Source organism: Zosterops lateralis, assembly GCF_965231275.1.
Source record: "Zosterops lateralis genome assembly, chromosome: 6".
NCBI lineage: Eukaryota > Metazoa > Chordata > Aves > Passeriformes > Zosteropidae > Zosterops > Zosterops lateralis.
Window position 1 is genome coordinate 55,019,696 of NC_139761.1, and position 26,969 is coordinate 55,046,664.

Consider the following 26,969-nt stretch of genomic DNA (forward strand, 5'->3'; position numbering starts at 1 on the left):
CGCTAGAGAAGAGTCTACATGTCCACACTCTGCAAATAATTCTCACAAATCACTGCAGTTCAGAGGAAAGACAAAGAGCTCAGAAGCAAGCAGCAGACATCAAGCTTATATTCACAGAATTACTTGGATGATTAAGCTTAAGACAGCAATTCTCAAACCTAATGTAGCTTCAGTAACTTCAGACTCCCATATGAAGAGCACACAAGTGATTGTCACGTCACTGCTGGGCAAACTCTGGGGTGCATGTTCCAGGTCTGTGCCAGTGACTGGCTGCACGTTTCCAGCAATTACAAGGATAAGTGAAATCTGGGAGCTTCAATGGCACATGAGTAGTCTGCATCTGTACCTTTTATTTCTGAAGTATAATCACATAGTTGTAACAAGCTTCTGTTCAGCTGAACCATTGTTAGTGTCTGAATGTTTCTTTCTCTCTCAATGACAAACTACTATCAAATCAGCACCTTGAGAACCCACAACCATAATTTAGGATTTTTTTCACCTATTTCAAGAAGTCCAATCCATTAAATGCCACACTGGATACCTGCTGATAGCACTGCTCTCTGCAGAAAATTCAAAGACCAGAGATCTTTCCAATAGACAGCAAATAAGGGGAGAACAGTCAGTGAGCACTGGGGAACCACCTCCCCTCTTTCTACCCCGTGCTTTTGGACCATGGACTCCAGAGAGGCCTTACAACCCACGACCCCCTTTTACCCCCAGCAGAGCTACTCATGCTCCACGTTTTCACCCATGCCCAAGGAAGCTCTTTTTAGAGGCCAATTTCCCTGGTACAGCCAGGTGAGTAGGGTCCCTCCCCTGGCAGGTGAACACAGGGGGATAAAGGTCCTCACAATGAGGGAGGCATTGAGCAGGTGGTCTCAGACCCACATCTGGCTTTATTTTAGAAGAAAGAAGCACCTTCATTTTGAAATACAGGTTACTAAAGCAATCCTGTCAGAGCACTGAGGTGTTACTCAACACAGGTGCTTTGCTGCAGCCCAGTCTGAGTTAACAAGAGAACAGTGCACTTAGAATCCCGTTACAAATGCCTGAACTGAAACACTTTAGAGAAGTATTTCATAGCACACCTGTGGCACACTGAATACACCTTTTAAAACACAGATCCCAGGAGGTCTTAAACAGAGTAATTTTGAGCTGTTAATATGTCTTGTGTTGGAACACTTCCTGAAGAAAAAAACCCAAAAAAACCACAAAAAAATCTTCAGACACCATTATTTCATTTTGAATCTGAGTGACTTTAAAAATATCAGGTTTGTGAGTACTTCAATAACATACTTTATCCTCACCTTTGGATTCTTCATTGTACCTGGGGAGACTTCAGACAAAAACCAACAACATTTTGAAGCTAGTGAACTAAACAGAGGTCTTCTGCCCCTTTACAAGTAAGGAAAAAAAATTGCTTCATATCGAGCCTAAAATACCATCAAAATTCAAGAATATATATCCTGACTCTGACCATTTTCCTAATTACTGAACCTTTGCCTGCTCCCTGGTTTGTTGGGGGTTTTCAGGGGAGTTAACAGGACCAGCAGAGGAGTAGTAGCAGTATTTTAAGTGCATGTATTATATGCAGTAGTGCTTACATCACTAAATACCAACAACACCTGGATATAACTGCAACTTTCTGTGGTCTCCTACGAGACTGAAATGAGACCCTCCATCCTCAGGTAGGGTGTGAGTCCGTAAATGGCAGTGCTGCTCACAGGACATGATGAGTAACTCCCCCTTCTCTTTGGAAAGGCCTGGAAGAGCAAAAAGTGTCACTGCTGTGGCAATGCCATTGCTCCCATCCACCTGCCACACTCGCTGTGCGTACTGCAGAGCCCAGAGGGGACACGGGCCACACTGACACCCAGGGCCCTGCCCAGAGGGGACACGGGCCACACTGACCCAAGCCAAGTGAACCCTACAAATGCTCTCCTACAGGGGATGACCTGATTTAGAGAGAAGGTACAAAATCAGCTCTGTAGCAGAGCCTCCGTGATCCTGTTCCCTTTGGAAAATGGGGTGTGTGTTTTAGTCTCTTCTCTGCCTTTATTGTTTTCAAAGGCATCTTCTCAGAAATGCTTCCTTAGTTAACAAAATTTTAGTTAAAAAGAATTGAAGTGCCACCTCACTGAACCAGCTGCATGGCAGCTGTCAACTGTCACTCCTGGAAAACGCACAGGGACAAATTATTTTTATAATACATATACACTTCAAAGTCTACTACTTCCAACTTTCCAAACATGTCCAAAAATAACCCTATGCCTCAGAAATAAAGAGTGTTATGAGGCTAGTGTTTCCCTTTGAGAGTTTGTTCCTACTGCTGTGTATTACCGGGTTTTTTGTAAAAAAGCACTAACAAAAAACCAGGAATGACAAAAAAAGTTGGGATGGGGCCAGAAATAAGTACAAGCTTGGAGGTCGTTCCAAAGACTTCAGAAAAAGATAGAGTGTGAGGGGACACATGTCTGGGGAGAGCTGAACTAGAGACCAAAATATCCACTTTTCAGTTTTACAGAAGGTTTTTTTCATATTTTAGAAGACTTGAAATATGTCTTACTAAGGACATCCTGAAGAACCAGTCTTCTTACACTTATCTCCTTACAGTCTTTTAAATAAGGTACATTAAGGTGATTCAAGATTAATTACTTCCCCTAAAAAATCAAACAAAGCAGCTGTTAATAACAAAAGAGTGCAAATATTTCCTGCTCATGCCTCCAGATCACACAAGAATTAACTAAGTTTCCTTCACAGGTAACAAAGAAAAGTTAAGTATCTATAGTTATCTCTTAACCACTGAACATTGTGAGTATTTCACTCTTATTCTTAAATGTTTTAATTTCAGCTGATCCTGTTTTCTTTCCTCCTCTGACCCAAAGCTGTTGAACTTGCAAAGGGTTTTGTAACCACACTAAAATAATTGAGAATTATATGTCAATGAAGTTCTCCACATTCACAAACTATCTGCCAGACTCCCTACATTCATCACAGTATAACCTTTACATTCACCTCTGAAACAGCCTCATCTTTATACAGCTTCCTTTGCTTGTAACTCGTCTCCACCTTCCTAATCAGCGTGCTCTTTGGTTTTCCTTGACAAAAAACACCAAAACATAGAATCTAAAAAAGGGGATATGAGAACACCACAAGACACTTACTACACTTTTATATATCACTTGATACTTGCAACATTTGTCTCCTGTGGAGAGCCACAGAAGTAGTGGATGGATTTGCCCTTCATTTCTTCAAGTATGAATTTTATAGAAACATTTTCCTTTGCTGCTCCTATTCTGAAGAACTTTCTGCTGGATTGAATTACAAATACAACTTCAGCATAAAAACAAATTAAGAGTCTGAGCAAAACCAGTACTCAGAAGGGTTTTCTCTCCATGGACAATTTTGAAATGAAGGTTTACTTCCCTACAAAATCACCGACAGACACGTATGCTAAAAAATTAAACTCCTGTACAGTACAGACATTAAAATGTGACTACGGGCATAGTTCTTAATTCTTTAACAAGTCTCTAAGCTGTGCAGGTGCTGCTGGGGAAGGAAAAAGAGAAGCTGAACAGTGAGGTGTGTTAGCAGCGATTCTTTGTGCAGCTCTCCGAGAATTCTGCACAGAACGAAGGGTCCAGCTCAGAATGGAAACACCTGGGCATAAACTCTGCCTGCTGCCACTGCCACGAGGGGCTCCAGGGAGGAGAACACACAACTCTGGAGCATCGGCCCCACAGAAGAAGCAGGGATGACAATGTATGTGAGAAGGGACCTAGACAATTTTTCAATATAAAAATTGATGGAAGTGTTTTATTCACAACAAGCAGGCACTATGTAAGAGTTTTTGTATCTGCTACTTTCTTCTTTTCCTTCACTGTTACTGATTTTAACCCAATCCCTACACAAATCAGTGAGCATGGCTTCCATTCCTTTAGCTCCTGTAGCAGGCTACCAAACTTGTTCAGAAAATGCTATTTACATGTTCAGACAGTATTTACTGGGTAAACTTTCACACTGTATCAAATATACTTCTCAAGAAGCTCCAAAACCAGAGCATTCACCAATCCTCGGGAATGCAGGCACACTTTCTCATGTTACTCAGGCAGCTTTTGTCACATGTGCTTATTGAGAAGCTACACCTGAACTGCAGCACGATATCCAGCTCTAAGCTATTCACAGAAATGCAAATCTAAAAATAATCTGTTGCCATTTTTCAGAAACACCTAAAGCATCCTTGTGATCACAATCTCAACAATTATATTGAATCAAGTGATCTGTACCAATTTCACCCCTTGGTATTTTTAGAACATGCACAACATCCTTTTTAGAAATTATTTCATCTGCCAATGCTGTGCAAGAGCATTTGCCCAGTGCAAGCTGACTACATGCCAAGCATTGCAAAAACCAAAGAAAATAAAAAACCTGGCATTTCACAGTGCCTGAAACTGTGGTCAAGTTCATTGTTGTTTTATCAGAACTCCACAAAATAATTCTGTGACTTACTGGTACTCACAATTATCAGTTCTTTAGTACCTAGTGGCATTGTTTTGAGAATATGTCATTCAAGAAAAGAAAAATAACAAAATCCTAAATGGCAGCTCACTCAAAGGTACACCACATTAAATCTTAAAAGGCAAGGTGTAAAATAGCAGCTTTGAATGTTCATAAAGGAACTAAAAATTTTTTCAAACCTGAATATGTACATGCAACTCAATCACTCCATTTTCTACAGACATAACTTTAACCTTTACATTTTTTGATAAAACCCAACATATTTTCAGACACTACAAAAAGAGGGAAGCTGTGACTGGATATATGAACATTTGCACAAAATATAGTGCATTACAGTATTACAGTACCAATTGTAATGTACTGGGGGGGGGGGAAAGGTTTAGAATAAAACTCAGCCCCATTCCCATTTAATTCTGACGAGATGAAAACATATAATTCAAAGGTAGCACAAATTCAAGGTAGTGGTTTATTTCAGAAAATCACCCCAGTTTTAATGTTATATTGATATCAATACATTCTATCAGAAAAAGAGGCAGCACAGTAATAATTTTCATCATTATGTGTATGTTTGTACAACTAACATTTTAAAACTATGATGCAAGTGTGCATTGATTACATCCAAAGGTTTTAAAAAGAACAGAAAACGGCATTTGGGGACTTTATTTCATAATGGCAACAAACAAAGCAGTGGAAACTTTTCTGTTGCATACTGATAGCCTGAGCTCAAAAGAGAGCAGAATGTAACACTGACAAATCTCTAAAGTATTCTCTGTTTAGGAAAAAGTTCATTACTAGTCAGAGAAAGTGTGTAGCTGCACAAAAAAAAAAAAAAAAATAAAATTAAGGTTTATAGTTTTACTACTGATGCTTTTGATTCTGAAATTTCAATCACCAGTGACGCACAAAACAGCAGAGAACACAGTATTTATTGTCTGTGGTGATGTTCAGAATGGATCACTGCAGGGAAAAAAAGAAGTATTTATTTGTCATATTATTCTCCTGAGTGGAAACTTCCGCCAGCAGCATTTACAGTCAGGCTCCAGTACCAAGTGCTGCCCCTCAGGCAGCTGGCACCTCTTAGGCAAAAACATTTCATCAGATGATCTGGAGGTGCTGATATTTCATTTACTGATCGCCTTTCTCTTCTGCAGATTAAATACCCAGATGACAGGAAGGGAAAGTAAACGGTCACTGGGAAGCCCAATGGCTGGAGAAAATCAGGGAAAGCTCTTGGATTCTACTCCTAAGCTTTATTCACCAAACTCAGTAACTACATGAGCATCATTCATAAAGTGTCTGTTTGCAAGGAACAAATGATTTGGTGGAATTTCATGTGGATTTTCTGTTTGGTTTTTTTTTGGAAATTTGATTTCCAAAACACGAATTAGTCAGTTTCTCTAGTTGTCACAATCACACCTTTATGTTTCTAATGGAGCACACCAGAAGGAAAGCAGGAAAAACTGATAAATTATGCAAGCTGTAACCACTTGTAGAATCTTTTAATACATGGGAATGAAGAAACAAGCATGTCATCAGCATTGAAAAGAACAGCATCCCTTTACTTAAGAGAATTGCAAAATATTTTAATCAGATTCCTGCTCTTCTAATGAGGAAGTCAGAATGATATCCATCAAGAGACACACTTGATTTGCTCAGTGCAGAAGATTAAAATGGATTCATTAGTGCAGGGATGAAAAGACTCACATTAGTGAGCTGAGAGACAACTCACACCACCTTGCTCCATTTAATGGTAGCAAGTATATATTTATATTTATTCTGACAGGTGTATCTTGGATAGTTCATGCTGGAACATGTTGAAAAAGCATCTGCACGGCATTTATTTAATCAGTAGCACAAACACTCCAAAAACCTCATAGCAGAACACACTTCTCATATTCTGACCAATACTCACTAAGTTCTCACACATCTTGATTTCAAGATAAGTCTTTGCAACGTTCACTTATATTACCAGTAAACACACACAGGCACAGTTCTCAACGACTGTGGTGATAAGAATACTTTATTATTTTCTATTTGAGGCAGACTTTCCCAAAATAAGTTTCAAGTCAACTTTTCAATGTAAGAAACACTGAAAACCATAGAAATGTTTTCCCTTCTGATAGCATCATTGTCTTCTTATTTCCATAATCATCTTACTCATAGTATTTACTCTCTCTTCCAGGGTTGCTGGAGGAAAATCCACAACTATTAATACAGCAATTTTTATAGAATATGCTCAAATTTTGCTACCAGGGTGCAGCAGTGAACTGTATTTTACTCAGTGCCTTCTCTTGATTGGATATAAAAGAAAAATTATTTGAATCTTTTAATCTTTTAGATGAAGAAAGCAAAGTAATTGTGGATTGGAAGGAAAAGGAACGAGTCTGAACTCCAGATCAAATGAACAAAGATTCCCACTGCCCCCACCATAAGGAATTCGGGGTCACACCATCACAGGAACAGCTGGGAAAGCATTAGGCAGCAGTAGGGATTCAAGAATGAACTTACTGCACAGCTCAGGCAAAAACCTTTATGCAAAAAGGAATCCCAACACTGGTTTATTAGAAACTGCTTTAATACATCTCTGCCAAAGGAAAAACAACTTTGTCCCAAAGTTATGAGCAAGAGAAAATAATGAGGCCCTGATTACCTGGACCTTCAGAGATGCAGCTGAAGCCAGGCAATGTCCAAAAGAAAACTTTTCATAAGAGACTAATAAAAGATAAATGAAGTGCAGTGGTGAAACTTTGTATCCACTTTGTACCCATGAAAACATGGTATTACTCCTCACAAAAGCTAATGAAAAAACATCCAAGCAATTCTACTTCGCAAACAGCAATCTGAGCTCCTGTGAACATATACAAAAATATGGATACAAACACAAACTGCAGACTCATAATCACCCTGATACCCATCCTTCCACTCCACCACACACATGCTGGTAGTGTTAGAGACACCTCCTACCACTTATCTACCAAGGCATCACGTAACTTGTAGACAAGAACCAAAACCCTTTTCCCATCCACTCCTTTGGATGATTAGTCATTCCCTAAACCAGCCTAAAGCAAACATCATTACATTTTTTCTCGTTCTTTCCCACTGGAATGCCAAGGAAAATCTGGTTGTGTGCTCATCCTCAGCAGAGGCTGGTTCAGAGCCCAGCTGAGATCTCTGAGGCAGCAGCAGACAGTGAGCTGTACAATGATACCACCCAGCCCACTGGGAAGGGACCAAACCGTGAGCTGTGATCCTTCATCCATCCCTGAAGGGCACAGCTGAAACTCCAACTGCTCTGAGGGGCCTAACAGGAATATTTAGGAGCAGGCTGTTGAGAACGCAGAGACTTGGAGAATTCTGTTTACCCATAACTCAGTGCTCTCTGCAGTGGGACTATTAATGAATCTCAGAAGGACTTAATGGGAATGCTGCAGTGTAACATTCGTTAAAACTCCAAATCACTAAAAAAAATTTAGGAAATACTGAAAAATGCCAGAAAAGTTGAAGACAAACTTCTATTACAACACATATATATATAGATATAACCAGATGGGCTTAACACAAATAGTTCATCTGTTTTCCTTCTCAATTTGATTTCATTAGTATTCTGTCTAATTTGCTTTAACACATAGACACAATAAAGAACTTGAAAAACTCGCTGAGAAAAAACACTTCCCACTAGCACTATCAATGTACAAGGTTTATAGATTCTGCACTGTTTGTTTAAGATACCTATATCTACAATCTCACGTATTCATCTTCCTTTCCCCATAACTCCCCCCTTACAGATAAAAGTGCATTCAAAAGCCTCGTCCAATGAGTCAGTTAAAAATACACATCTGAATCATAAGTATATTCTGAATACAACTCTAAAGCCAAGGGGGATACTATTAATACATATAACTAAAGACACAGCCTTGGCTAGCTGCTTTTATTAATACCTTGTCTATTCCACTTAAATACAGCTACTGCCACAGTGTTTCTCCTGCCACTGTCCCTTATCTGTATGCTTCTTTGGTTTTAAAATGAAATCTTTATGTATATCAGTTACTCTGTCTTCTAACCCCTGGTTTTATATTTTTGAAGATTTTTGTTAAAACTAATATTTCAGCATATTAGCTACTACACTCTATCTCTTTATAGAAGTTTCTGGAGATTTCACTTTCCTGTAAAAAGACAAAACGTAGTCCTTTAAACCTTAGTATTTTAAGAATAGAAATGAGGTGAAGTTACTTTTTTCCTACATATACCCTGCGTTTACACACACAACTGCCTGCACAAAAAATTGTTTCTAACACTCAGTGTTGTCATTTGCTTCCCAGATGTACTCAGGAATACCATTTAAGGATCAGCACCTCATTTTGCTAAGCTCCACAAAAACGAAACCCTTGCCTGACAAAGCTTCCTGTAAGAACACAGGACGGAACAGGTAAACGCAACAAACACTGACATTTAACGAAAAACAACGGGAAAGGGTTGGAGTAATTTATCAGAACTGCAAAACCGTCAGAAAAGTTGGCAAAATGCGCAAGTGTACCTGCTCAGGAAACAAAGTTTCAGGCGATACTACTCTATCAGTAGCTGTTTCCAAACATCCCATGCCATCGCTCCAACTCCTTCCCCTGCTCAGTATCGCTCCGACTTGACACGTGTCATTCGCCTATCGCTGCAGGACAGAGCCTTCACCTTCCTCTTTCACTCGGCCTCTTATCTCCAGCCTATAGCCACCAACAAGCCTTTCCCCCCTTTCCCTACAGCAGGGGAGAGACGGGGGGCCCGGAATAAAGGAAACAACCCGTTCCCCCGGGCACGCACCGCGGGCACTGCCGCGCGTTTTGCGGCGCTCCAGGAGGCGCGGAGCGGCCCCTGCCCCCGGCCGGGACACGCCGGGCCGGGCCGGGTTCCCGGCTCCCTGCTCTGCCCCCCGGCCGGGACACGCCGGGCCGGGTTCCCGGCTCCCTGCTCTGCCCCCCGGCCGGGACACGCCGGGCCCGGCTCCCGGCTCCCTGCTCTGCCCCCCGGCCGGGACACGCCGGGCCCGGCTCCCTGCTCTGCCCCTGGGCCGCGGCCCGGCAGGAGCGGCCCGGTGACAGCGGCCGGGCCCCGGTGCGGCGCAGGCCGGTGCCCGCACGCCGCGGCACGGACAGGTGCAAGCCTGGGGCCGGCCGGGGCCCTGCGCAGCGCGGGCTCGGCCTCCTCCTCCTCCTGCTCCCCGGGCGGCCCTTTCAGCCGCGCAGCACCATCAGCCCGGCCCCGCACAAAGACGGGCCCGGCCCGCCGGGCGGCGCAGGGAAGGAGCGGAGCGGGGCCAGGCCGGGCCTCCTCCGCCCCGTCCTCGGCCGGGGTCGGCGCCCCGGGCCCGCCGCCCGCCCAGCGGCCTCCGCCTCCCTCCCGCCCGCCTCATACACACCTCTTTGGGGACGAGCTGGTTCTCCTCGCTGGGCACCATGGCCGGCGGCGCGGCGCGGAGCCCGCAGCAGGCTGAGCCGAGCGCCGTCGTCAGCAGCAGCGGGAGGCGGGGGGACGCCCGCGGCTCATCCTCCCCCTTCTTCTTCTCCTCCTCCTCCTTCTCCTCCTCCTCTTCTTCGTCGTCTTCTTCCTCCTCTTCCTCTTCCTCCTCTTCCACCTCCTCCGCTCCCGCGGGCAGTGCCGCGGCTCCGCCCCGCCGCCAATCCATGGGAAAATGGCCGCCGGCGCGGGTCTCGCGAGAGCCGCCCCGCCCCGGGCCGCCCTCGGCCCGCCGCGCTCATCTCCCTCACCGCCCTCAGCGCCCTCGGCCCGGGGCCGCCACTGCTCCTGCTAACGCTGCCCGCCCCGGCCGAGCCGTGTTCACCCAGCACGGGGGGCGGTATCGGAGCCGCAACGCCGAACCTGCCGGCCGGAGCCGCCTCCCGCACGGGGTGTCCGTGTGTGGCGGTGTGCGGCCGCCGCTCCCCCCGGTCCCGCTATCCCGCCCTGGGGAGCGGCCTGGGGCTGCCGGCGATCAGGGAGTCAATAAACGGCACGGGCACCGTCTGCGGACGCGTTGAGGGAAAGACTGGACGTGCCGCGGCGCTGCCGGGTCATGGGGCGGGCTGGATGGGGGCAGAGGTGCCTCTGAGCCCATTGAGGCCGGGCAGACGGAGCGGCGGGAGGGAGCGCGCCCCGGTCACTGCCCCGGCCCCCCACACGGGCTCAGTCCCCGGCAGTGCTTCCCCTGTGGTCCTGCAGGGACCTGGAGGCTGTGTCAGCGTCATTCAGTCGCTCCTTTACAGCGTTACAGTGCCAGGCTGGTCCCGCTGCCCTGTGGGCCCTTCCTGGCGCCCACAAGTTCTTCCTTCCTTCAAGTCGTGCGATGGAGTCCAGCCTGTGCTCGCTGTAAATCCGAGGTTAACAGCGCGTTTTCAAGCGGAGTGCAAGGCTGTTTCTGTGGCGTTGCTTAGGTGTTGATTTTTGTCCATAACAAGCTGAACTATATCTGTTTTTTCTGGGTTTTTTTTCACCTGAAATACGCTAAAAGCCGCATCAGTAGAATGACTAAAACGCACTTTGAATGGCTTCCCTTTTTAAGGGAAAAGTAGTTGATGTCTACTTCACTGCAAAACAGTTTGTAAGTGAAAAGCGTTCTGCTTGTCTAGTGAACGGTGCTGTAAGGTGCCTGTACATCTCTGCACCACTGTTTTTCTTACTATTTTAGTGTCCTCTTGTGGAAAAATGCAGTACTGAGGATGGTTTTTGCTTTTGTTTTTGCCATGAAGTTTTGGGGTAGATTTTGAAATCTGTTGTACTGGAGGCTGCTGAAGGTTTGGTGAAATTGAATGATCTCTTCTCCCTTTTCTTGTTCAAAGTAGGTAACTTCCAAGGTTCCTTTCTGCTTTTGCAGAGATAAGTGGCAGCTTTTGGAATCAGGATTTGTTATTAGTGTTTCTATTAGTATAGTATATTAATGCTTAAAAAAAAGGCTTCAAAATGGACATTTCTGCAAATAACATCAGTGGTTTTATTTCCATCTTTCAAGTATGCTGTGGAAATGCTATGCTTCTGGTTTTGTTGTGGTTTGTTTGGGTTTTTGTGGGTTTTTTTTTTTTTTTTTTTTTTTTTTTTAATTATTATTATTATTATTTTTATTTTTGCTCCTTGGATTAAGCACAGAAATCCTCCCATTGAAGAACTTACAGCAGTTTTTAAGTGCACGTCTAACCTGTTTCGCATTATGTAACTTAATGGGTTCAGGTTATTTATCTTGTAAAGGTCAGAGGGTTCTTTGCCACAAGAGCTCTTGCCCCATGGGTTTGAAATAAGTTGCACCTGAAAGCCTCTCATCTTAGATCTTTGAGCTCTAATATGATAAAATCAAGTATTGAGACAGGAACCTGTGAGTCCCTTGCTGTTATTGTTACTTTATGTTGAGCACAGGGTTTTGTAGAGCTACCCCTCTACAAGAAGAAGAAAAGTCTCTAAAACAGTGGGGTTTTTAATAGGAAAGGCAGTATGAAATTAATAAATTTGTGTCTTTCTGAAAAGAGGTGTTTCATTCATGCTGTTGAGCTGTGTTGTGCATTAAAAGGTTTGGGATTTACAGAACTTTATTTGAAATATATTGTTCCTTTCGAGTAAAGAGGTAGCTACCACAAATATGTGCCTACTAGATAAGAATCAGGAGTTTGTTTTTTAAAGAAATACTTTGTTACATCCTCCTGCCAACCCTTAAAACTGTGCAAACATCCAGTGTAGCATGTGTGCATAAAACATCTTTAATGGAATAATAGTCTCTGGTTAATAATTAAATCTCCAGGAGCTTTTGTAATTTGTGGATGCTACAGTATTTAATCTCTTTATTTGAGACTTCTTAAAGAGGAATGATCAGTGTTTGAGTTTCATGAAGGGAATCCTGGCCTTGCATAGAGGCTGATTTAATACAGCACAGGCTTAACTTGTTATTAGTGTGAAGGAGAAAAACAGTTGGTGCTGGATTTGCAGGTAGATGTAAATTTGTTGGGCTGTTGAGTGTCAGACTTGCTCAGAGGTACATTAATGAGGGTCACAAGTGCTGCAGTGTGTCAGTTTTCAGTCAGTACAGTGCTTGTCACACTAATGTATGCACTGGATTCATGGAAATATAGTAAATATAGAGTATAGCTAAAGTAAATAGCAAACCTCTATTTTAAAGGATGCTGAACTTGTAAATTAGTCTGTAGGAACAGGATACCTCTTTAAAGACTGTGTTCTAATCATTCCTCTAGAAGGAGTTACTGAATCTTGTCCCAAGATTTGACAAATAATTAATAAAGTTTTGAAGAATGCTCTAAGAACAAAACGGAGTGCTGCCATCTAGCTCTTTCATAGGTGCAGTCAGATGCTGTAAACTGATGTCTTTCCCAAAGAAATGTTATCCTGTTTGAAATGGAAAGAGGATTGTGTAGATTAATGCCATGGATTTCGGATGTCTTCTCTGAAACACCTGGTTTTGATTTTTCAAATATGCCATTGGTGGGAGATCCATGTCCTGTTTCAGAGGCAGAGCCAACATTGCAGCGCTCGTTTTTTTCTGTATTGTCCCATTAAACACAGCCAACCAACCAAAACCACCACCACCAAAAAACAAACAAACAAACCAAACAAAAAACCCCAACCAAACAAAAAACCCCCAAGCTCAAAAACCCCTAAACCTGAAGTTTGCAGTCCTTGTCAAGCTGCTGACAAATTCCCAAGCTGTCCCAGGCACTGTGTGTTTGCCAGCAGTGGCAATGGAGCCAGTGCTGATGCAGTGCTCATCTGCACTGTCAGCACTCTCAGAAAACACAGCTCAAGGCCTCTTCCCTTTTCAATCTTTGGCAATTGCACATTTACTGATAGAAGGGGAGGTGTGTGAAAGTTCAGGATATCACAGTCCAGCAGGTCATTGCGCTGCTGGTTACTTCGCTGTTTGAGCCTTTTCCCCAATTACACAGCAAATTTTGGAGTGTTTCTCTGAAAATCTGCTTGCATCATCCGGTCCTTTCAATAAGGAAAGTTAATATATCTATTAAAAAAAAAAATCAGTAAATTCAGCCCTTATATGGATGGAGAGGAGAACATAGGAAGGACAAATAGAATTAGTAGAAGTAAAAAAAAAAAAAAAAAGAAAAGAAAATGGTAGAATTCTGTATCTTTAAATGCCCTTTTAACTAGATAGTAATCTCTTTGATCTTAGCTCCTTAAGTATGAAACAGATCAATGAAAGGCTAAAGAGCAAATTGAGTCTTTGAAAAAAGTACTGATTATTCTTAATTCTTCTATATCTGTTAAGAGGCTTTTATATTTTAGTCATTTAGACTGTTTCTTCAATGTGTTAAGCACTGGAATCAAGATTTAAAAACCCATGATTTTGTATTATGTGTATTTTCAGACCCCCATATAGACCTTTTGTGTCTGAAACTGTGTATTTTGAAGCAGAATTTTAGAAAGTAAAGAATTAATTTCAAAGAATTGAGAATGGTGTGGAAAATTAAAACATTAAATGGGAGATTTACTATGGAAGAAGTATTATTTTTGCTTTAGTATTGCAGGTCTTGTGGTTGTAATAAGTAGGTAAGCAACTCTCTGAAGTTAAACTTCATGAGATTAAGGCAAAAATTGTTTATGTTCACTGCTAAACATTGTGTTCTGCAGTCCTTGAGTAGTGTTTTCTGCCATAATCTTTATGAACAGGCAAGTGCTTTTCTCTCCTCTGACGTGGTATTTCATGCCAAGATCTTTTTGATCAAAACCAGTAGGGGATTATATTAATTAATTATAAATCAGCAGCCAAGTTTCATTAACATTTTTGTTAAAGATTATCTTATTACTCTAGTTTCAAGTTACCGTGGGTTCAGATACTACCTTAGGAAATCAGTTTTCTTTTCCATGATAGCTTTAATCCCCTGTATGAAATTCCCAAAAGAGTTTGGAGCTCAAATTACAGTTATAAAGAGAAGTAGAAATACTGCAGAGAGTTTTGCATGAACCGTGTATTCCTTTATTAACACTGAATTCTTTTACCAGCTTGGCTTAAAATTTTCAGCCTTGTGTGCTTGTGACTACAGAGCAGGTTCTGGCATTGGTAGCCGAAACAAAACACAGTTCCAGGGTGTTTGACCTCTTGATGCACTTGTCAAAACCTTCCTGGTGTCACTTGGAGTAAAACGTGTGTGGTAGCAGGCCAAGTTACACTTTGTGTGGTGAGAGTTTGGAAAGAGATGAGGGCTGGTATCGGGTAGAGTTTGTCAGTTCCAAGTGGATCTCACATGGGTTTGTTGACTTGGTCACGGGGCCAGGCTGGCACTGCTGGATCTAAAACGTGTGCAGCAGCTTGGAAATCTGCTGGCTTTTAAAATGTGCAGCCTGGTGGAGTGCATGCATCCTGTCTGGAACAGAATCCCATGTTATCCAGCCCTCCAAGGCTGGGAGGTGGCAGGGGGGCGAGGAATCTGTGCACAGCAACACAGGAAAGGCTCGCCCATGGGAAAGCAAGAAGGAAAGAGACTTGCCTTGAATTCATACCATGACAGAAATGAATTCACCATCATGGTTCAGTTGCTTTAGAGGTTCAAAAAGAGCTGGCAATGACACAGCCAGTTTATTTAAAAACACTGAGTTACCACTTCATGCACGTGAGGAATTGCTGTCGCAATCGGGCAAGTCAGCCCGGGGGCACAAAGGCAGCAGTAAACAAGAGGCTGTCCTGTGCAGAAGTAACAGAGCAGCCTGGATTCACTACAGCTCTCAGTACTCAGGAGCTCTCAGTATGGACAGCCGAGGTATTTATAGCTGCCCTTGGCTTCTGGGGAATTTAATAGTTCAGGTTTGCACTAGGGGTTCCCAGTGACCCTTCAGATTACGTCTGGTGACGTTTAATATTCTGAGGGAGTGCTCATTACGCTGCTTGCAGCTCTTTAGGCAAGCAGGAAGTGGTTTCCCATCCTCAGCATGCCCTAGCACATAGAGAACATTCCATCCTCCCAGATTTAGGTTCCTAGCTGGCCTTCCCCTGGATGAAACGTGTTTTCTTTACCTTTTCTTTGTAAGGTGTCATGATAATCAGTGAGAAGAGGCAGGTTTTGAATGTCTCAAGTGATGTGGCATGGAGTACCAGGGCAGGAGCTGCAGCAGGATCTTGATGTGGTTGGCCTGCGTCCTGGGCAGTGCCCAGCAGGGCAGACCTGCCAGCCAGGGAACACCCTGGGCAGGGCTGGAAGGCAGGAGGTGACTGTCACCATCTCCCCATTTCTACTGGATTGGTGCTTAAACTCAGTGCTCCACACTGCTCTCTGCTTTGCTCTGTGCTCTCCGATAATCTTCTTCCACTGGTGATGGGAGGAACTTTGTATTTCGAGGAGTCCTGGGCTGGACCTGGTTGTTTTATAGCTGGTTTACAACTGCTGAGGGGAGGGGAGGGGAGATGCTCTTCATCTACTGTCATTCCTCATGCCAGGGCCTGGAGCAGCTGTGCTGAGACCTTTCTAAAGCAGCTTTCAGTCAGTCTGTGCAGAGCTGGTGGGAGGCTTGGTCTAAAAGCAGCTGCTGGCTCCGTGTTTCTCCAAGCTCAACCTTGTCCTTGTTTTGCAATGTGCTGTGTCCTGAATATCTGCAGCCTTCTGGGGCTTTAAGAGCCACTGCTGTCGGGGTTGCTGGGCTCTTTCTTGCATTAATTAATGTAGCTTTACCTTTGGCAGCAGCAAAGGAGGCTGCCAGAGGTCTTACATAGCATTTCAAATGTCAGCTGCCGCTCCAGAGCAGCTGCCAGCACTGGAGCCCTGGCAGGGGGAATGTTGTCACAGGACAAACGCAGGGAATGTCAGTGTGGACACAGCGTGAGTCACTCAGGGCAGGGACTTGTGTACAGAGGATCCTGACGTTGGTGAAATGCCCTTTGAAATCTCCTAGCAAGTTGGCACCTGTGTTGCTTGGGTCATATATAAGGAAGTTCTGCTGGCTCCGGGCTGTTGTGGTTTGTATTCAGCCCTGACTGTAAGTAGTTGTCAGAGCGTGGGGTGTACACTTGGTACAAAAGTGTAATCCCTTACTTTACTGTAAAGTAAGGATTTTACAATTATTTTACAATTACTTACAATTACTTCACAGTAAAGTAAATCCTGTGATGCAGGGAGTCTCTTCTGGGTGAAAGAGTTGGGCAAAGCATGGGTGGTAAGAGTGTTGAGAGAATGTAGTTTCTAAAAGCAGTAATTTCAGTCACATATATCTCAGTTTGAATTCTTCTTAATGGACTTTTTCTTTCAAATGTTTGTAATTTATCTGCTGGTTGAACTGAATTAACATGGGATAAATAATAAAAAAATTTGTAACTACTGTCCTTGCTTGTCGTCATTGCCTGTGTGAATAGATGTGCCTGGAGAGCAGCTGCTTCTTCAGCATTTGGATTAGAAGGCTTGGCTGCAGAATTTGAATTTATAACAGTAATTTAAACAATAATTTAAGTAATTTAAAACAGTAATTAATAACAGTGTTTGCTGTTAGTATGGGAAGTAGATTTCTTTCAATATTTTTACTTGTTTGCTGTTAGTATGGGAAGTAGATTTCTTTCAATATTTTTACTTCTTTGCAATGAATTGTGCTGGCCGTTTTAAATTAGATGCATACCCCTTTACCTCTCACTGTGATTTAAACTAGGCTTCTTATGGGGTCTGTTGGATATCAACACATCTTCCAGAGGTGTCCACATAGGTAAGGACAAGTTCCAGATCATCTAGACTGAATCTAAACCCTTTCCTGGCACTTAAGTCTTCAGCAGAGCATTCTTTTGTACGCAGTTGTTGAAGGAAGAGGGCTCCTTGGGGTTCTGGGGTTGGCTGGTTACTAATGTGCTGTGCATCCGTGGAATGCAGGGGTGCATGAATCAGCAGGGTCTCAATGCCAGGCTCAAGGATATAATCATAGCCTGGCTACTGTAGCATTCACCACAGTGCTTTACACCTGGAATTAATCTCTGCCCTTCCTTGTACTGGAAATGTGTGCCTTCATACAGATGCTGGCTTTGTGTTCATATGGGAACAAAAGATTTATGTTAAGCAGCCCAGACCAATTTTAAATTCTTACAGACACGAAGAGCTGTGCTTTTGATACCGCCAGCAGTGCAAATACTTACAGGAAACCAAATCCCAGACTAGCTGATGGGAATGCTCTTCACTAGGATAAGAGTCATCCATACACTTTTTGATGTTCTAGGTTTCTTTCTACCTAGAAGAAAACTTGCCTACACAATAAAGCTCCTGTCCTGCTTTGCATCCCAGATCTGGGCTGTATGGCAGATTTCTCTTTTTAAGTTTAGGAGGGTTTCTCAAATGGGGAAAATGCAAGCCTCAGACTGTCAGAGGCTTATTGTCTCTACTGCCTAAGAAGTTAAAAACAAAGATAATCAAAGCACTTGTATTTGTCTTTTAGGGTTTTTATCTCTTCTGAGCTCTGAATTCTAAGAAAAAAAAAAAGGAAGCATGATGATAACATATTATTCTAACTGCAAATTTTCTGCTAATACCCTGACCATTCTTCAGTCTGTTCTTCCTTATTTTATGTCTACTCCCTCAGCCTCTTCCTTCAGAGACAGGCTGAAACTGTAGTTTGCCTTTTGTTAATCTGCTTTTTGTATCCCCATGCTATTTATTCTCATGTATTTGAATTTACCCACGATGGCACTAATGTAGTACACGTTTCAGGCACGAAGAGGTTAGCGAAGCTTGAACTGACTGCCCCGTGATAACATCCCTGTTCTTGGCAGCCTTGAGATAATGGTTCTTGCCTGCAGCCACATACAGGGACTTTTATCCTCTTCGACTTCCACATTTCTATACAGCCAAAGGAGATTTAACAGGATCTTGAGGGAAGTCCTTTTGTACATTCCTTGGTTGTAACAGCACTTTTATAGAGCCTCTTGAAAACTGAAAGGGCAGCTTTTTGTGAACAGGTAATGAAACCAAGAATTCCTATGTTGAATAAAAATAATGTTCATGCAAAGATGTTTTGAAGGTGCCTTTGGGATTTAAGTTTTGGAAATAAATTTGTGGCGTAAGAAATGATTCTCAAAGCTTCACTGCTAGTCTGATCCTGGTCCTTTGGCTGCTTAAACCATAGCACTACCTCAGGATGAAGTATTTAGCTGGTGGTGGCTTTTTTTTTTTTTTTCTTTTTTTTTTTTCTTTTTTTTTTTTTTCTTTTTAGTTGAGGAAGGGGGAAAACTGAAAGCACTAAGAATTAAACTGGATGTGCATTTTTTTGAAATCCCCAAAGTGATTGTTTATGGAAATTTCTGAGTAGTTACTAGTGCTGCACTGGCTATTTAAAATCCATCATATGACTGAGAATGGTGCCACTCAGTGCACTTGGATTGCTTAACACCTTTTTTTGTGGGCACTGTTGTGTTGTAAAACAGTAGTTAGGTAAGGTGTTGTTTCAACCAGAGTTAGTTTGGTACTAATAGGCAATGTGAAGAAATCTGGTTAAAACTGTAATACCTGGGGGACATTCACAGGCAGAACTAAAGAGACAGATATGAAATACAAACCCAAGGCACTTTCTTCTGCAGTACTCACCTCATCTGTCTAAAGCCTTGACGTGTCAGAAGTTTGATTTTGAATACGTGGTTGTGTTTGGTTCTGTTGTTCCCTTGACTGTTTGCTTCAGTACATCGCAGCAGTCTGTAATTTATTGTTTAGGTACATGAGATGTTCAGTGTATCTGAGTATTGCTGCAGCTTTGAATCTTGGAAATAGCTGAGGTTTATGATTTGGAACTATCCACTCACATTTCATTAGCAGTTTTGCATTTTCTTACATTTCTAAAAGGGAAGTGCCTTTACTTATTTGCATTATTTATTCTATCTAGCAAACATCTCAGTCCACACTGTCACAGCTGAAATAGTTGAGCTTAGAGTTTTGTATCAAGCATAAAAAATCCTGAGATAATAGAGTAGTGATGAGTGCTGCTATTTTGAACCCAGAAGAGGAAATTTCTGGTTTTCAAAACTGAGAGTAATTCAGGCAGTCTCTTCTGCTGTAAACTGGATGTATTTGTACATTAGAAGAAGTTAGATATTAGAATCCATTTGTGGAATGTTAACTGCAGCTTGATGTTCTTCCTTCTTTGAATTTGTAACATGCCTTAATTTCATTTAAAAAACCAGCAACCTAAAGTTTTCTTGAGAGCACAATTAGACCTTCCTCTATCACTGTGCTAAGAGGGTTGATGTGAACAGATTTCACATCTCTTAGGGTCTCTCTGCACGGAGACCATTTTTCTTTTTAATATTATGCTCCAACAGCATATTAGCTAACTTTCCTTGTGCTCACTGATCATAGAGCCAGAAAACACGTGAAAAGAATATGGAAATTTCAAGTGTGGGAAGAGTGGGAACAGCACGACATAGTTGCATGTGAACATTAGTCTTTACCATGCGTGATGCAATCTGTGACACTTCAAATTTTGCAAATTACTGTAACACTGGTTGGTGTTTTTCACAATAATTTCAAGACTTTTCTCTTTTCCTAAGCTCTCCCAGTTAAACGTGGAAGAAGGAACTTAACTTGCTTAAGTTATGTAGATTTGAAGGTTAGCGTGATGATAAAGAACTTCCCAGAAAAGGACACGGTGAGGTGAAAGGCAAATTCAAAAGGTCTGGAAAATAATGAGGGACAAAGTGAGTAAAAGAGAAAATGAAATATGATCTCTACAAATAAAATCTGTGTGCCTGGGAAAATGCACGGATAGGCATGATGCTGATCACAGAAGGAATAAACACCTTCAAAAGAGTAAGCAGGCCACTATCCAGCTGCTTTTTTATTTTGTTTTTGTGCCCAAATACATGCTGGGAAGAACCAAAACATTATTCCAGGTGCTTTTATAGGACAGAAGGCAAAAACAATGAAGCTACTTCCTGGTACTGCAAGTGATCATTGTGAAAGCTTCATTTAAAAAAAATCAATTATAAAACCACTAAAACATTAATATCAAGTGAAAAAAAAATTCAATCTCCGTGTCCTTTCTATCCCACAATAGTCTTGTTGCTGAGCAAGCTGAGCCTAATGTATAGGATGTCTAAGTGTGAGACACCTTGCAGCCAGGAGCTGTTTTTGGGCTGGAATCAGAGCGAGGTGTGAGGAGAACAGGAAATTGCATCAGGCCGGCTCTGTGGGTTGTTTACTGGGCGCCAGTGGCACTGGAATAAACAGCTGTGCAGCAGCACAGTGTCCCTTTTGTCACCCAGCCTGGCAGGGCTGGCAGTGGAGACTCGGAGCTCAGGCCCTGCATTCAGCGAGGGCAGCCTGTGGGATAAGGGAGCTTGTCACAGACCCTTGGAAACTGGGTGATGTGTGGTGGTTTTGGTCAGAGACCAGAGCTGGTTAAACCCAGAAGCTCTTTTAGCCAGTATTGCTCAGGAAAGCAAACCTTAATAGACACAAATAGAAGTCGAAAGCCTTGCCCAGTGCCCTTACCTCTCCCTTCCCCTGTGATGTAGAGGAATTTTACAGTTTTCTTTAGGTTCTTTGAACAGAGAAAGGTGTGGTGAAGAGAGTCAGGTTTCCCACTTCAGCTTGACAGTGAGATGGGGAAGAGAAATTCCTCAGCAAGAGAGGAAGCAATGCAAACAGAAACCATTCACAGCTCTTCAGCCTCAGCCACCTCCTCATTAAGTAGGGAAATACCTGGAGACTGACTCAGCGAGCAGACCTCAGTCTGCCTTGCAGAATTAAAAGTGATGATAATGAGTGCTTTCCTCTCTAGAAGCTACTGGTGACATTTTCTAAGCCTAGGTAAACATCTGGAGCAACTAAACATCTTCCTGCAGGTATAGTATTTTCACAGGAAAGGGAAAATGGTGATTTCACCAAGTAATAAATATTTAATGTTATGATCAGGTACTGCTACATTAATCTTGTTTCTTTACAGTCGAAGGTGATTCAGATGCTGAGTTTTCCAGAACACCGGACATGAATCCAGTGCCAGAAAACAGGGTGAAAAGAAACCAAACCCACCAGGAATTTAATAAGACTAAAACATCTTTGTGTTCCACTGCTGAGCAAACTACGAGGAATGTATTTACATGGATTCACTGGCAGTTGTTCAGGCTGATTTATTTCAGTGTAGTAGAATGCAGAGAGTGGATTGTAAAGAAGTGTGGCCTTACATTGAAATTATTACACCTCTAGCAGAGATAAAGAATTCTTGATTTATCTTACTGAGGTCTGTGTTCTCCCAAGCCTTTTGCACAATAACATCCAGAGACCTCTGTGCTCCATTGTACAACATCAGCCAGGTAGGATGTCTTAAAAAGAATATACTTTTTTCTAATTTCTGAGCTAGGAATAGTTTAATTAGGTGTCCAGCCAAATAACTCAAGCTCAGCAACCATGTTCTAATGTTAATGTTAGGTTCTGTAATTGGAAAGAAAGGTCAGCTAAACAGGGAAGGATTTTGTCAGCTTTACAGAAAAACCTTTGTGCTGTTCTTTTCTGATACTGTAGGAATTGTCAGTGGTACCATGACATGTGTCCATCCTGGGCATCTGTGAAGTCCTACAATAACTTACTGTAGGTTACATTTAGACTGTTTTAAAAACGTATTTATTTTCCAGGAACACCTAGCAAATCTCTCTGTAGTTGGTTGTGTTGGGAAAGGAAAACAAAAAGAGAGACAGAAGGTTGAACTGAATGTTGGATTTGGGTCTGTCAAATTGAAAGGAGTTCAGAGTATGTCAAAGAAGTGCTGTGTGTTCTGGCTTATAAAAAAATAACACTAGTCCAAAAATAATGTAAGTATTATGAAAATATTTGACTTGTCTTCTTAATATTTTTATGGCAAATTAGTTTCTTTCTCATCAAAAGAATTCCTCCTGAGTTTTGATTTAAATAATGTAGTTATTTAAATAAAGTTCTTTAGTGGTGCTTTTATATTTTCTAGAAAGCCATATATTAATTGAAATTCAGTATTGCATTTGTATGCAGAGAACATGATCCTTCTTCATTTAGCAATCTGCACCACCCATATATTCTTTTTTAAACCTTCAGATGTAACCTCCTCAAATATTAAGGCATAGCTCCAACAGAGCAGTGGTAGGCTGCTCTTCTCTAAACTTTGCCCTCTCTTTTCTAGGTCTTAGTGAAATACTCAAAAGTGCTTTACTTTTTCACTGAAGAACTTGTTATTCAGATATTCTAGGAAACACAAGAAGCCCTTGGCACCACTGCTTTGGTCTCCAGACCTTCTGCTGGATGGGTTGCACTTTTTTGAAGGTTTCCTGCTACTACCAAGAAATTCTGCAAGAGATATCCTGCATTCCCCAAAATTCCAAGTAATTTGGGATTCCTTTTCCATTTACTTCTCTGCTGAAAGGTTTTGTTGATTTTTGGCTACTCAGTGATCATTTCACCAGATGTTTTTGCTGTGTGTTTATTTGCTGTGCAGAAATAATTATTGCAGCCAGGAATGGTAACCAAAGAAGAAATTAATAAAGTAGTTTAATATCTAGCACAAGCTCAAGTATGATGAATAGTTCAAGTGAAGGTAATTTATTCTAGAAATTAATGTTTTTGAGCAGCCTAGTGGTTAAAAAAATGTCTTTTTTGGGTAACTTTTTTTTGTATATTGTTTTCTGTAATTCTGTTGATTTTCTTAAATCTCATTTTGGACAATAATGTTCTTTTAAGTAGTGATGTTGGTTGTGTGTAGCACTGACAATTGTGGATATTATAAAGGAAAATATCTCTTTTAAAACCTCAGTTTAGGTAAGTAGTCATTTTTTCACTGGTGTTTGCAATACATTAAGCTATACCTGCAAGGTGAAGCACTTAGTATTTTAGTTTAAGTTTCTGAAGGAGGGCCAAGTGTATCCTGAATAGGTCTGAACCCTGTTGATTCAGGAAATAATCTTTTTTTTCCAGAATCTGTCCTGGAAATTCTTAGAATTCTGCACCCCTTACCATACTCGTATAAACAGCTAAAAACAGTTTCATCATGTATAATACATCAGATAATATATGCACAGGAAGTTTTTACCACAGTATTCTCAAGATGTACTTTGTGAATCAGATGGAACAAGATGTCTCCTGTTTAGTCATGATTTGGCTGAGCAGGGAGCTATATCTTAACTTATATGGATATTTTAAGTTGCTGAATTGCTTTACTGAAAAATGCTTAAACACATTTTCATTCTAAACTTTTTTTTTTTTTTTTTTTTTTTTTTTAAACTTCTCCAATTTGAGAAGATGATCTTTCATTTTGCTGACAGAACTTTTGCATAAAGAAGTCCAGTTAGAATAAGACCCAGGCAGTTAAAATCTGAATATTCATGATAGTTGCAGGTACTGAAATGATCATCTCCCTGCAGGTATGTTGGATACTTGGCTCAGCTCAGATGAAGATACTTTTGTAGATCTTCCCCATGAACATGTAGCCATTACTGACACTCCTTCAAAAGAAGAAAGGAAAAAAAGGCTTTGAAGAAAAAGAAAAAATAAAAAAGGAAGTAGAATTTTGTAACTCTGGAAGTAGCTTAGTCTTTTCAGCCCCTTTGCACTTCAAATAGAGTTGTGAATGTTCACTGCTTGCCAATAAAAGGTTCTTCTGACCTGAGGATTCTTTAGGAAGCTCAGATAGACTCAGGGGAGCTCAAGGATTCAGAGCTCTTCCTTCTTATTCTGGTGCCCAAACTTTTGGAATCGTTTGGAGCAGAATTTGGGCTGTACAGGTTGTCAGAGCTGTTCCTGGCCCTTGTAGGAGGCTGCTGGCTGTGGCTGACTGGGCACCCAGGGCTGCAGAGGGGCTGTGGGGACACAGTGACCCCCAGACTCTGTCGCTGAGTCCCCACGGGCCATTTGCTGACTTGGGAGATGTCCTTGTTGGTCATGGGGTGGGTTTTATGGCATTTCATGTTTTGGAGGAAGAACAGTGTGTACACACCATTCTTGCAGATATGTCCTCTGTATTCCACGGTTCTAATGTATCTCTTTGGGGTTTTTAATAGGTTCAAGACAGCAAAGGAAGTTCAGGTGTGTAGAGAGATGAAATACCTGAGGGCAGACTAACATTCTGAGATACAGAGATAAATCACATTAAACCCAAAGCCCCTTAGCTCTGAAGGGACACTTGAATGTAAGGTTGCTTTCCAAGTGGAATAAGTACATCTCCTGAGTCCATTTTTCGAAGAGTTCTCAGACTCTAGCAAATTGAAAAGGTCAATTTGTCAGCTGGGTAATCAGTACCAGGAAATACAATGAGTGGGTTTTGCCTGTAAATGGGGGTCACATCATCCTTTCCCCTTCCCTGCTCCTCTCTCAGGCCAGAAACACTCATATTTACCGGAATTACCATGGGCATGTGGAGCATCAAAGGATTCAGAGCCTGTTGCCCACAAGTCCACAACAGCTTTGCAGATGGAAAAGTACAACATATTCTAATCTCTGCTTAAACACAGTTTATTTTAGGCTGTGATTTCAGATTAAATAACTGAATATAGAGTTTAGAGACTCCAGACTCTCTAAGTATATTGAATTAAAAATAAAATTCAGGGCTGTTGTTGTAGTGAATAAAAGGCAATATGTTTGGCAGAGGAGGGGGTAGAATATGTCTCTTGATTCAGTGCACTCCCGAGTAATTAAAAAGAGCAGATCTTGCTGGTAATTGAAACAACAAAAACATTTTATAATTATGTAGGGCCAGATTGTCAGGTTTCCAGTTTCCCAGTGAAGAACTGTTCTTTAGAAAGCCTAGGTTAGAATTTTCCCGCTTCTGCCAGCCCTTCTGAAGGAGCAGGGAAAGAGAAAAACGTGGTTTTGGCTCACACGATGCATGCAGGGTGCTGATGCAAGCTAATAAATACATCACACATCGTTTGCAACTGGTAAGTGCCAAAATATCTGATAATTGAGGCTGTGGTCCTTTCGTTCAGAGATACCGAAACATTTTACTTTTGTGTGAATAGCTGTGTTATTCAAAGTGGTTTGTGCTCTTTTTCCAAAGGAGTAAATGAAGAGCCAGAGCTGTAACAGACTGTGACAGAGCAGGGATAAAATCTATCAGCAATGGTGGGCACTGTCTCCTCACCAGCTGCTCCAACTGCAAAGTGACAGATTTATTTCAGTGACACCTGTGAGGGATTATTAAAATAACTTATTGTAACATAACTAATTTGCATATTGGGAGAGCAGGGAGGTTCAGTGCTTACAGCTACAACTCTAAACCCAAACAGCAGGAAGCTGTTTCTGATGTGAGGGGCTTGCAGGACATGGATTTTGCAGCCAGGAAGAGGAGGTGATTTTTTTTCTAGCAGCAGGAAACCTTTAGGCGTGCTAATAAAATTAATTTTAGGACATTTCCCAGTACTCCCATGTGAAAATTGAATGTGCATAAACTCTATGGTGTGTGGTCTCTAGAATGCCATACTTTTGCTAGTTGCTTTCAAGAAACAAAACATTATAAAACTTGTATTTTCTGCATTACATATTATAAACGTGGAAATAGAAGATTTAAATACTCCATTCACAAATATGAAGTCAGAATATTTTGATCATATTAAAGCTACTTTATTTTTTTTTTCAAATAGATTCATGCTGAGCACATGCAACACTTGAAGTGGCATTTTCAGCTGTAAAAGCATTGTTGGAAAATTTCACTCTGGATTTAATAGCAGTCAGTGTTTCTTTAGCCAAGGCTATTAAATTCAATCCAACTGTAGGTGGTCCTGGTTCTTGTCTTGAAATCTGGTGTGTGTGCATTATGCTGAGAGTATGGAGAATTACAATATAGAGATTTGGAAAAGTGTAAGGTATTATATTAGTATTAGAATAACAATGGTCTGTTACTTGGAATTACTTTGTTCCCTTTAACTGTACTCTGTCCCTTGATCCCTAATGTCAAGGCTTGATGGATGGATGTAATATCTGGCCATGCCAAATACCTTTTTTTTTTTTTCCCCCCACTACTTGGGTTTTCCAATCCAGCAGCAGAAGGCACCAGCTGCATAGTGGAATTTAGAGGAAAGGAAGTGGAGTTCACCAACTTTTAGCATGACCTGCCTGTGGTTCATTTGCTTTCATATCCACCTTGTCCTAGGCTGGCTAGGACACATACGTGTTCAAAGCCACAAAAGTAAACAATGCTGATGGCAAGTTCATGTTTGGGAGGCTGTACTGTGAATTGCTGAAGATGACAACTGCACCAATAAAAATCCCAAAATACACTAAAGAACAAATTAAATACTCAAGTCATGCATTCCAGTTTGGTAAAGTTAAAACATAAGCACCTTACAGACTAGGACACCTGGACCCTATTTTCTCCCAAATTTGCTCTAAACCAAGGCACATCTGAAATGCAAGTTCCCTTAGTTTTGAATGTCCCACTGCAATGTGAATGTTCTGCTGCACCCAGGGTGAGCTTGCTTTGAAGAACTTGTTATTCTTGGGCCATGTTGCTTGTCCCCTCTACTCTGTGTCCAAAGAGCTGAATTTGGG

General features: G+C 41.8%; 1 protein-coding gene and 1 long non-coding RNA gene across 5 annotated transcripts in view; one reads left to right on the forward strand and one right to left on the reverse strand.

Annotated features, from left to right (window-relative positions):
* Positions 1 to 10,199, reverse strand: part of USP47 (ubiquitin specific peptidase 47) — a 50,331-nt gene extending 40,132 nt beyond the window's left edge. For all 3 annotated transcript variants that reach the window (XM_083863673.1, XM_083863674.1, XM_083863672.1), the window contains exon 1: positions 9,926 to 10,199. In XM_083863673.1, coding sequence (XP_083719799.1) covers positions 9,926 to 10,192 — 267 coding nt within the window. In that variant the 5' untranslated portion in view covers positions 10,193 to 10,199. The remainder of the gene's footprint in view (positions 1 to 9,925) is intronic.
* A 4,986-nt stretch (positions 10,200 to 15,185) lies between these two features.
* LOC310910936 lies at positions 15,186 to 24,096 on the forward strand. Of its 2 annotated transcripts, none has more exons than XR_014590427.1 (4): positions 15,186 to 15,272; positions 22,097 to 22,273; positions 22,615 to 22,813; positions 23,849 to 24,096. It is a non-coding gene; the product is annotated as an uncharacterized lncRNA (long non-coding RNA). The 2 variants fall into 2 exon arrangements; XR_014590428.1 differs by having other exon boundaries at positions 22,672 to 22,813.
* The last annotated feature ends 2,873 nt before the right edge of the window (positions 24,097 to 26,969 follow it).